Source organism: Rhipicephalus sanguineus, chromosome 3 (genome assembly GCF_013339695.2).
Source record: "Rhipicephalus sanguineus isolate Rsan-2018 chromosome 3, BIME_Rsan_1.4, whole genome shotgun sequence".
NCBI classification, from domain to species: Eukaryota; Metazoa; Arthropoda; class Arachnida; order Ixodida; family Ixodidae; genus Rhipicephalus; species Rhipicephalus sanguineus.
In genome coordinates this window covers 97792791-97803318 of record NC_051178.1, presented here as the reverse complement: position 1 = coordinate 97803318, position 10528 = coordinate 97792791, and the positions used below count along the sequence as shown (strand labels likewise).

The following is a 10528-nucleotide window of genomic DNA, read 5'->3' as shown; positions in this document are numbered from 1 at the left end:
TTAAACGAAGAATGTGGAAGGTGGTGACACTGCTAATAGTAGCAATGCACACAAAAGATCTCCGATGGTTAGTGAGAGCGACAGAATGTATACCAAAGTGTAGGAAACAATAAAGGGGAGTGCAGAATAGTTTATGGGGGTAATCAAGCTGACATATTTGCAAGCATTAAATGTAATGAGCTCACTCAATTCAGGGTAAGTTGCAGATCACTGGGAGAGGCCTTTGCCCTGCAGTGGACAATGATGACGACTATCGCAATACCCTATAAACAGTGAAGTAATTTGTGTAATGTGGAAGGCACCATTTTTGCCACATTGTATTGCGTTAATTTGTGAAAGCTTCGGACGTGTGAGAGAATTTTTCTGGTGTACCAGTGCGTCAAGATGAACATAAAAAAAAACAATGGTGTTTTTTCTTTTTTAGTGTTGCGAAATTTGCATAAAGTTTGGGGCTGTTAGTGAAACTTTTGCCTGTAATTATAGTGTGATACATATTCATGAGTCAAGTGCAAGAATGTTCGTACGTGTGGGATCAGCTGACTATAAAGTGCAGGTGCAGTAAGTGCACTTGACATGTTTATAAGTAGGAAAGTGGCATGCATGTTACTAAGAGAAGAGTTCTTTTGAAGATTTGTGCCCACGTTCTTAGAATTTAAGACAAGCTTGTCTACTGCTCATAGCGAAGGCAACTTTTAGGTTACAAAAAGAAACGTTCATTATGAATGTTCATAGGCCAGTTAGTGTAACCATATCTAGCACTGTTTGCATATCTAGCATTGTGAACCATATCTAGCATTGTGAGCAGCATTGTTTTTAAATGCCATCGAGTTGGAGTGCACTCCTGGTGGTGGTATGATTTTGTAAATGTCACTTGGACACATTCCTTGCAAGCACCATAATGTCATTAGGACATATCACAATAACATCCATGCATGTTGCACATGGGTGGCATAATTGTTCTTTGCTGTCCACTTTGTCTCCACTACATTTAATTGACCTGTTAGCCATCATGATGTCATCATAAGAAATCTAAGTTACAAGGTTTGTTCCAAACCCAGGTTCACAATCGATTTTATATGTGTCAAATAGATTTGAGGGATTCTCTTCAAACTATATGCATTTGCATATGATGACGCTGTGACGTTTGACGGAATTCATCTGAACAAGTGGCAAAAGACGGCCCGGTTCACACATGCCTAAAAGAAGGCATTGACAGCTCAAACATGGGACGAGAAGAAGAAAGGCGGCTTGCCCTCATGCTTTCTTTGTCCTGTGCTTGCACGTTTAATCCCTACTTTAAGGCAATTTCTGTGATAACTGAAGAGATAAAGATGCAATAAGTCATATGTGTGTATTTTAAAATGAATCATGCATGTGTTTATGCATATATTTGTAGATGAATAGTTTTTGTTGCAAGATTAATCTGTTGTTGCACTGGTGTGACTTTTCTCTTGTTGTTATGTGGTTTGCTCAAAAAGAGGCCATGTACTATCGTGAGCAATATGAGCTCGAACACGCGACCGCGTGGCGAATAGCCTCAAAACCGAGATAACGTGATACGTGGATGGCGCTGCCGAAACCGGAGGGGAAGGGAGGGGCGCTCTTCTGCTGACTGTTGGCACTCCCGCTTCGCTAGCGTTGCTGCGAAATGGCAGCTGATTGCGTGCCATCGGCCGCTAGCAATGATAACGCCGAAAGAAATTGCACGAAAAACAAAAAAAAGACATCAAAATGTTCAGCCAACACCACCTTGTTAGAATGCAAGCATGGCCTGTGCATCAGTGCAGGCTACATCACAACTGATATCTCAGCAGCTGCATAGCCTGATGGGTGTGGCTGTGCGCACTGATGTGAATTCATATCACCGGTAGCGGCCACTGACACACTATAAGCTGACGTTTTGCAGCAACGATATCGAGGCGGGAGTGTCAATAGCTAGCGGAAGCGCAGCGCCCTTTCCACTTTGTTTCCGACACTGGCCGCTGCGAATCAGCCGATGTAGGGTTCGAGGCTATTATGCACGCGCTAGCGTATTCGAGCTCATATTGCTCACGATAGTACGAGAAGTTCTATAAGCAATAAAATGCATTTACAACACACCTTGAACTTGTATACTTCAAGCGCTGTTCACCACTTTGTCTTGCCAGGGAACTTGACCGTCTGTGACGAAGTGGTGCGCCAGTTTGTCTCGCACTTGCTTCGCATACCTGCAAGGCATAATGCCCTCATTTAATGCAGCAGGATCATGATGGAGGACACACACTGCAAGAGAAGCACGCTAACCTTCCAAACCCAACATATAGTTGGAGTTTAGTGCCGTAACCATGACACTATACTGCCAAAGTCTGCCTAGCTTTTGATGTAATAATGAGCGTTACCTTTCTTAAGCGTTTTCTACGGTATCTTCACAGTTTGTGGTGAAATGCATTTTTGCTGATTAGCACAACTTTCGAAATGTCAACTTCTATTTATGTCAAAGCTCGGCAGCTGTTCCCTTTCAAACAAAGCCACTGTTGTACACTTTTCCGAGCACTGTTACCCTATACATGTGTTTCTCATTTTACTAGATGTTCACTGCTCAGCAACGGATAGAATGGAGAATAAATGAAATGCCTTCACAACAATACGTCCACTTTGGTACCCCACATATTGGGCGAGAAAGAAGGATGGCAAAAAGGATGTGTGTTCAGCAATGACATGAGAAACTCCATGCAAACAAGGAATTGCTTTGTTACACATCCAAACGTTACAAGGAGTGTCGATTACAACGAAATCATTTTCTTTAGCCATTGTGTGTACATTTCACTAAGTTCCTTCAGTGCATACATTTAATAGTAATGCAGACATTTATTACACTGACATGCAACCATAGGCATGTACAAATGGGGGGCAAGGTAGGCGCTTTCTCCCACTAATCATCTCAGGGGGACGACAAGTCTGCCCCACACCTTCACTCAGTCGTACCTGTGTCATCATTAAAAATACAAGGTTATGGCCAAGGCTGTTTTTGCTGCTAATAGTGGTCGAGGACCACTGATGTTGCATTCCAAGAGTTGTTTGCTTCCTATTTTTACCCCCCGGAAGCTGGGGCCCACAGGCAGGATGTTGTGGGAAGCACGTCATTGCTACATTTTCATTTCTGTATCCGCAATCAGTGGGGTGGTAGTGCGGTGATACCTGCGCCCCCAATTGGGGGGGGAACATGGCACGTGGCTGTGCATGCTATTTCAGAACGAAGTTGTGGTCTACGTTCTCCCATTGTTTCTTTGGTAACACACTTTCATCTAAAAAAGGATAGCAGGGGAATCTTAAGGGCTCGTTTTTCTTTGTTAGACACAGCGCTAATTAGATCTGACACACAAGAAAGCTAAGGAAAGTATACAGGATGTTGTTGTAGTAATTACGATGTAAATGTGAAGCAAGCAAAGTAGACGTAAGCATAACTTGCCGCTGGCAGGGACCAAACCTGTGCCCATAAATGTCCTTTAAAGTATGCTGGTGGGTAACTGCCACTGTAGCTCAGTTGGTAGAACATAGGATGCGACATTGGAACGTCATAGGTTCACCCTGCCAGAGGCAAGTTATTTTTCACCACTGTACTTTCTTCACATTTACATTGTAATTGCTACCGACATCCCCTACGCTTTCCTTGGCTTTCTAGTCTGGTAGTTGTAATAAACTATCAACTACTGAAACTTAAAATTTGAAGTAGTAAGAATTCACTAGTTTGTCAGCAACACGGACAAGTTGTCATACACGAAGTTTTCATTGTTGTACATGTTTTCTTTTAAAAAGTGCGTTTGAAAAACGTCAATGCAGAGCTGCACTTTTTCACGTGTGTTGACCTTGAGCTTGTACACAAAACCTACTGTTGGAGCACGGTTTCAGAGATAGTGCCATGTCCCATATGATAACACCAAATGAAACATATTCATATCACACATGTGTCAATTCTAAAGGCAGAGGTATGCGTGCCACTGCATGGCATCAGTCAGTACATAGAATCAAAGCGTACCTCGCAGCATTGCAGCCAGTAGGTCTCGGTGGCAAGAGCGCTCCACCGACTGCTTCCTCGTCCCTCCAACTTCCAGGTGAAAGGCGGCCTTCCCAGTCCTCGCTGTCTGTGGCACCAGGTGGGCAATAGGCGGCGGAGGATGCTGCGGACTCTTTAAGAAGAAAGTTGTGCAACACTATGCACGCTCCAATGTATGCCTTTATGTTGCCTTCTTTCGCCTTAATGGGTCGTCGCAGCATCCTCCACCTTTGTGCCAGGATACCAAAGGTATTCTCAATGACGCGGCGTGCCCTGGTCATTCTGTAATTGAAGACGCGGCGCTCGTCGGCCTTACTGTCGTCGTCATGGAGTGCTGAAAAGGACAACACTGAGCACTGTAACAAAACAACCTGCACAAGTCTTCTTTCAAGTAGAGCTATCACTATTTATTACAAATGAAAAATGCGGTCAGCCATGCACTGTCTCAAGTTTGATCAAGTAAAGCTAACTTGCCATCATAGGCGTTACTCTAGGGCACTTTGAAAGACCTCGATAAATTTCATTAGCTATTTAGATAGAGAAAAATCAGCGAAACTCAAAATGACGAGAGAAGAAGGCACATTCAAGCACACGCTGCCGCCAGTGTGTGTTTCAATGTGCCTTCCTTCTTTCTCGCTGTATTGAGCTTTGCCGGTTTTTCCCGCATATAAATATGAAGTTTGTAAATATGAATATGTAAATATGAAGTTTTCCAGGCCTCTGATGTATTATTGGCTATTGAAACATTTTTCTTGTTACTGTTCTGACAACGTCTCACGAGTAAGTACTGAAGGCTGACCACTAATGTGTTGTATTTGCACCTATGCATGTGACATTTTCGCACAACACCAAGGTATTCAAGCAGGAGAGGAGTGTCCCGACATTTTTTCCCCACAAATTGCAGTTTCTACATTTCTGCAGACAGCTCAAGTGTCACAATTTCATTGTAAAATTAACATGAGATGGCAACAGAATATGTGTATGTGTGTAAAAGCACAGTGCAAGCCCATTGTAGTTTCTTTTCACTTTACTACATGGCAGCATGCGTCCATTGACATTTACTGCTAAGAATTCTTAAACAAGTCAATTAGGCATATAGGATTTCTTTCTATAAAAAGGTATGCCTTCCATCTTACTGGTCACTGCGTGTCTCTGTTAATTGCAAACTAACACTGAAAGGGCATATGTGACCTACAGTACACTGCAACCTGCTTCCTTTTTGATGATGTTCCATAGAAAATGTGTGTTGGGCTTTCGAAATTTCTGGCATACCTTTCTGCCATAATGAGGATGCTTGTGTATGTATGGCATGGAGTACTTGTAACGTTAATCAGCTGAAGCTCTAGTGCGAACTTTTTGCGGGCTACAAGTAAACAAAATCGACGCAGAGAGAACAACATGGGGCAACTCTCTACGTTGACTTCATTTCCTTGTAGCGCACAAAATGCTTACACTATGTACAACCAACTGGCCCCTACCCTGGCTCTTCTGAACCCGTAGCCTGAGGGTTAGAGTTGGTGGTAGTTAAATTCTTCGAAATTATTCATAATTTGTGTATGTAGATTTATATGAACAGAAACAAACACGTTTGGGGAAAGGGCCAGCAAGTTAGCCCCGCACAAACGCAAAATTTCGGCTGCACCCCTATTCATCAGAGAAATGCGCGTTTCAAAAGACAAAGGCATTCTCTATGCCAAAATATATTATGTCTGTGTGCATCTGTTTCATTTTCCTTTCCGAGTGCAGACTAGAGTGCTTGTAATAAGCTTTGTTTTCCAGTGTGGCATCCTCAACCCTCCTCCTTTGTGCATGTTCGTAGTTATAAAATTCCATTCACTTATAACGACCATCATCCTTATTGTCCATAAGCAGCAGCTGAACATTCTATTGCAATTAATATGTGTATAAGCACTGCTGTAAGCCTGACAGCTTATGCTGCCTTTTACAAAAGAGCGAACACAGATATTGAGATCTTCAGCCACCTATGCTGCGTCGCAAGCCACAATGGCAGGGATTACAGTAGCATATTTCCTGCACAGCTCCTTTACATAAACTGAAAAGATCTAAGCATTTCATTCCTACACTCTTAACTTACTCCGTCTTGGGTAGGGCCGCATCATGTACTCCTTCAGCGGGAAGGCCTCATCACCAACGAAGAAATATGGGAGAGGACCCTCGTTGCCAACAGGACTCATTGGCGGCAAGCCCAGTGCCCCCAGCAAAACATTCTTTTGAAGAGTGGAGCGAGAGAAAATCCCGCCATCACTCTCGCTTCCAGAGTGCCCAACTTCCACGTATATGAAACTGGGTGAAAAATAGTGTTTCACTAAGAATTTGAATCTAGTATGTAACCAAAGACCACGAATACTCAGTGCACTGAAACCAGCTGTTTCTACGAAGAATGTATTTTGGGAACGAACCATCATTGCATACAATAATCACTCATTGTTAGTTGAGTGGTGTGCAAGAGAACAAAAACACTATTCTTCTTTTGCGCACCATCGATCTCCAGTGAGTTACCAAATCGCCTAGCAGTCCGTCCTCCTCAAGGGTGGATTGCTGTGTACCCTTGTGCTGTGCTGTGTACACTCGTGTACACATGGCCATGGCAAGTTATACAAGTCACACACTTTGTTGCATATCACTTGCCACTTTGTGAGAGTTTCTAAATTAATGAAAATGCAAACATAAATTGCAAACTAACTGCGATAGCTTAAAATATTGATCCAAGCACACATTGCAAAGTGAAAACCCAGAATCACCTGTATTGGGCATCACACACAGCAACCAGCGACTTGCTGAAGGACCGTTTGTAATTGAAGTCCACGGACCCGGAGTTAGCAGGGCACTCTATGGTCACGTGCTTTCCGTCATTTGCTCCAAGGCAGTGAGGGACATTCCACCTCTCGTGAAACCCCTGTGATATCTGCAGCAATAGAGGAAATCAAATGCTCTATATAAAGTGGCGAATGCTTTAAAATTTACATTCGGTTGCCTAAAATACTAAAACCACTCCCCGACATGCATACATACTGTGCTCTTGCATTTGTAGCCAAAAGTGAGTCTCTCTCGACTAATACCTTCAGGGGACTTCAATGTCAATATGAACATTGTAATTATGACAGAGATTACGACACTCATACTACGCCGAAGAGGTTGCATGACAGTTCATAATGAAGTCTGACAGGCAGCCTGCAATTGCTACTGAAATGGAATATTTATTTCAAAACATATAACTTATTCAGTGCGAATGAACATAAAACTACGGGTGTTATTAATCTTGAATAGCGACCATCCTCATGTGTTCCAGTGTGTTGAGAGGGCCAGGGTTAGGAGGCGCAAAACGGAATTGCATCATTCCCAGTTGAGTTGACATACATTTTATCATTTCAGTGAAGCAGTGTTTCCAGTGTTTTGCCACGGCGTAGTTCAGTTAACCTAGGCTGATGGGGCTTGCAATGCATTTTTACATGCATACACATTCATTCTAATCTTATTTCACACATCAGCTATGTGAAAAAATGTGGAAAACGTTAAGAGCAAATCTCACGTCACACACTCATCTGATGACTGGGTTACCTTTAAGTAGTGTTGGATCAAGTTTTCCAGTAAAGCTGCTATTGTCTGTGGACAGCCTTCACTATGAACACTTGAGAACTTGTCTGATGAATGCGCACACAAATTGCTCAAATAGCCGTTTCATGTCTTTAAGGACCAATCTATTACGCAGTGCCTGAAGGTAGTGTCGTGAAGCCTGTGCCTATTTGGGAATGTCCTAACTACATTTTAATTACACCACACAAAGCAGTACAAGCAAGCAATGTGTCTTGTTTTGCTGCTACAAGCCTGCTGGAAAAACAAGCATGGCATACCTTCATCCACTCATCTGCCGTTGAAGGGTGCTGGGGGTACAGTGGCTCGAGTACAAGCCAAAGGGCCTGAGTAACCTCCGCCACTATAGAGCTGACTGTGGGCCTTCCTGCAAGAAAGTTAAAGGCCACGTCCCTCTGCGTCTCGCCTGTGGCCAGAAACCTGTCAAGGCAATAAGATACAGCATTAAGGAAATCAATACACTGAAATTGGCATGTGTTAGGTGCACTGCTCAGCCCTTATGATGGCAATCCTTTCTGTGATAGCATTCTTTACTAAGTCAGGTACATTCACAAACTATTTCACTTTACATGTGGCCGGTCACTTAACATTTACTGCTTTCTCAGCGCACTGCTTGCGCGTTCTGCAAGCAGCTGCATATGCAGTGAATATTCCTGTGTGTACTAATATGAAACAAGTGCTTCACTTATATCACGTATAAATACATGCGTGCTTCAGTTATACACATTTTGTGGAATCATAAGCATATATCAGACTCTTCAGGGATCAGCGTATGCGCTCACATTCCTAGTCAAGTTCAAAAAGGGCTTCCAACACATGCTCGTAGCAATGTGCAAGGGATGCATTTCTGAAAAGTTGTAGCTGCAAGGTGAATCTATTTCTTGCGACACACATCGCTGTAGACTATTGTTTAAAATAACTCTTACACGGTGCACTGCTGCCTACAATACGTTGCGTCACTGCCAATTTAACAGAACACAAGCATTGATGTAGCAAGGGGGGGTTAAACTCTCCCCATGTTTTTTTTTAAATTTCTCATGTGTACATGTGCAAGCACGCGCAGACACACACGCACACACATACATAAAGGGTGGGTGGTTGAACGCCCTCCCGCCCCCATTTTGAAAAATATTTCTGGCATAGGTATTCTTTGAGTGCCTCAAGCAGGAAAGTGATTTGTCGTGAATTTAATGCCTGCATCCTTGCACACGCTACTTCATTGTAGTAACTATCTGCTTCAAATGATTCCTGTTATAATAGGCAATTGCGCGTTACATAGTATCTGCACGTCAGGAAAACAGAAAATGGGAACTGAAAGGTTCACAACTGGTATGTGCACACTTTCTCTAGGTCCACACTAAAAGGACGAACATCATGCCTTTGTGTAGCGCATGATAACATTTTCTGGCGCTTTACGTGCGGAAATCACGTACTGATTATGCGGAAAGTCAAAATGGAGGGTTTCGAAAATTTAGACCACCTGGGATTCTTTAGCGTACAAGGTGCTCCAAAAGTTAAACGGAACACGCTAGCTGTGGTCAAGCTATGCAAAAGTGAATGTCAGCACGCTCCATCAGAGAAGCGGTCCTTCATTTTTATGCGGAAATGTGCCAGACGATAGTGCCATCATTTCCGTATACAAAATAATGAAACACTTCTCTGATGGAGCGCGCTGGCATTCACTTTTGCGTAGCTTGACTACATCTCGCGTGCTCCGTTTAACTTTTGGAGCCCCTGTACGTGCGCTGACAACGCGCTAACATGTCCCTCTAGCATTTGGCCTCCACCTACGTGCGATCGCTGCTGCCGGGATCGAATCCGCGACCTTCGGGTCAACAGCTGACCACCGTAACGACTGCACCACCGAGGTCACCTACGTCAAACATGCACTAACACCTCATTCCACTCTGGCAAACTTGCTTACAAGCGAAGTGCATCCACAAGTCGCAGCATATTATTCTTCAGACCACAAGCTCTTACCTAATGGTCATGGCCAGGCGATCGTGCGCCGAAATTGCAGGCCGGTAGTTAGTGTCTTGCTTCGAGATGGCGGGACGCAGCAGCTCTAGCAATGTGTCAAAAGTTCTTGGCGGCATTCGCAGGAAGCTAAACATCATCAAAAAAAGAGAAAATGGATTACGCACTAGCTTACAGGGACGCAAAACAACGAGAAACTTACTCTCGGAAATATTCTTCGTCGTGCGAGCGCAGGTCGGGAAGCAGGCGGCTTGCGTGGCCAGCAACCTCTCGCGAGCGAAGGGACGGTCGCACCCACCACCGCCTCTTCTTCTTTGAAGGCTTCCGCTCTGCCAGCGCTGACACGATGGCTGAGCACATCAGCACAGTGACGATCTCTTCTTCTTCACTAGAATCGTAGTACATGACGCCCAAAGAAAACAATAAATCCGGCGCGCTCAGTTGGCGGCGATCAGCTGACTGGCGGCGGTCTCCAAAGTTCTCGCTGATAACGAGATCCGGACGTGACTCTCTGGGTTTGCGACTTCCGGTCGCTCGCATGCAGCCTCTGCCGGTGTGAACATCGGTCGCTTTCAGTCGCTTTTTGGTCGCCAGTCGCAAACGGTCGCGCGACCGGTGCTAGTCGCCGGTGTGAACGAGCCTTAACTCTGAGCTAGCCAGGTGTTGCGGCACAGTGGACCATCATGAGTGGCGGTGGTTGCGGCCCTCACTGCCGTCCGTTCAATTGCTGCATGTGTGGTGCGCGCGCGAATGTAAAGGCTTTAGGTGAACGGCTATTAAGGCATCCTTCCTTCACCCGTACAGTATGTGCCCTTTCTGTCCCCACTCACACTTCACGCCTGAATAGGCCATCCAAGTAGGCCAACTCGTTTCATGTACATGTTTGTTTTCTAGTTCAGCAGGACG

At 44.4% G+C, this 10528-nt stretch overlaps 1 protein-coding gene and 1 long non-coding RNA gene across 3 annotated transcripts in view; both read right to left on the bottom strand.

Annotated features, from left to right (window-relative positions):
- Nucleotides 1-4341, bottom strand: part of LOC119385043 (uncharacterized) — a 13498-nt gene extending 9157 nt beyond the window's left edge. Inside the window, exons 1-2 of one of the 2 annotated variants that reach the window (XR_007415368.1) lie at nucleotides 4016-4341; nucleotides 2101-2207 (exon numbers count right to left, since the gene is read on the bottom strand). This is a non-coding gene — a long non-coding RNA (uncharacterized LOC119385043). The remainder of the gene's footprint in view (nucleotides 1-2100; nucleotides 2208-4015) is intronic. The other variant, XR_007415369.1, reaches the window with a different exon arrangement.
- A 2450-nt stretch (nucleotides 4342-6791) lies between these two features.
- LOC119385692 (uncharacterized) lies at nucleotides 6792-10016 on the bottom strand. Its single transcript, XM_037653088.2, has 4 exons — nucleotides 9825-10016; nucleotides 9626-9751; nucleotides 7906-8065; nucleotides 6792-6959 (listed from the first exon to the last, which is right to left on the bottom strand). The coding sequence occupies exons 1-4, from the start codon at nucleotides 9980-9982 to the stop codon at nucleotides 6792-6794; spliced, it is 612 nt and encodes a 203-aa protein (XP_037509016.2). The 5' UTR covers nucleotides 9983-10016.
- Nucleotides 10017-10528: the final 512 nt, after the last annotated feature.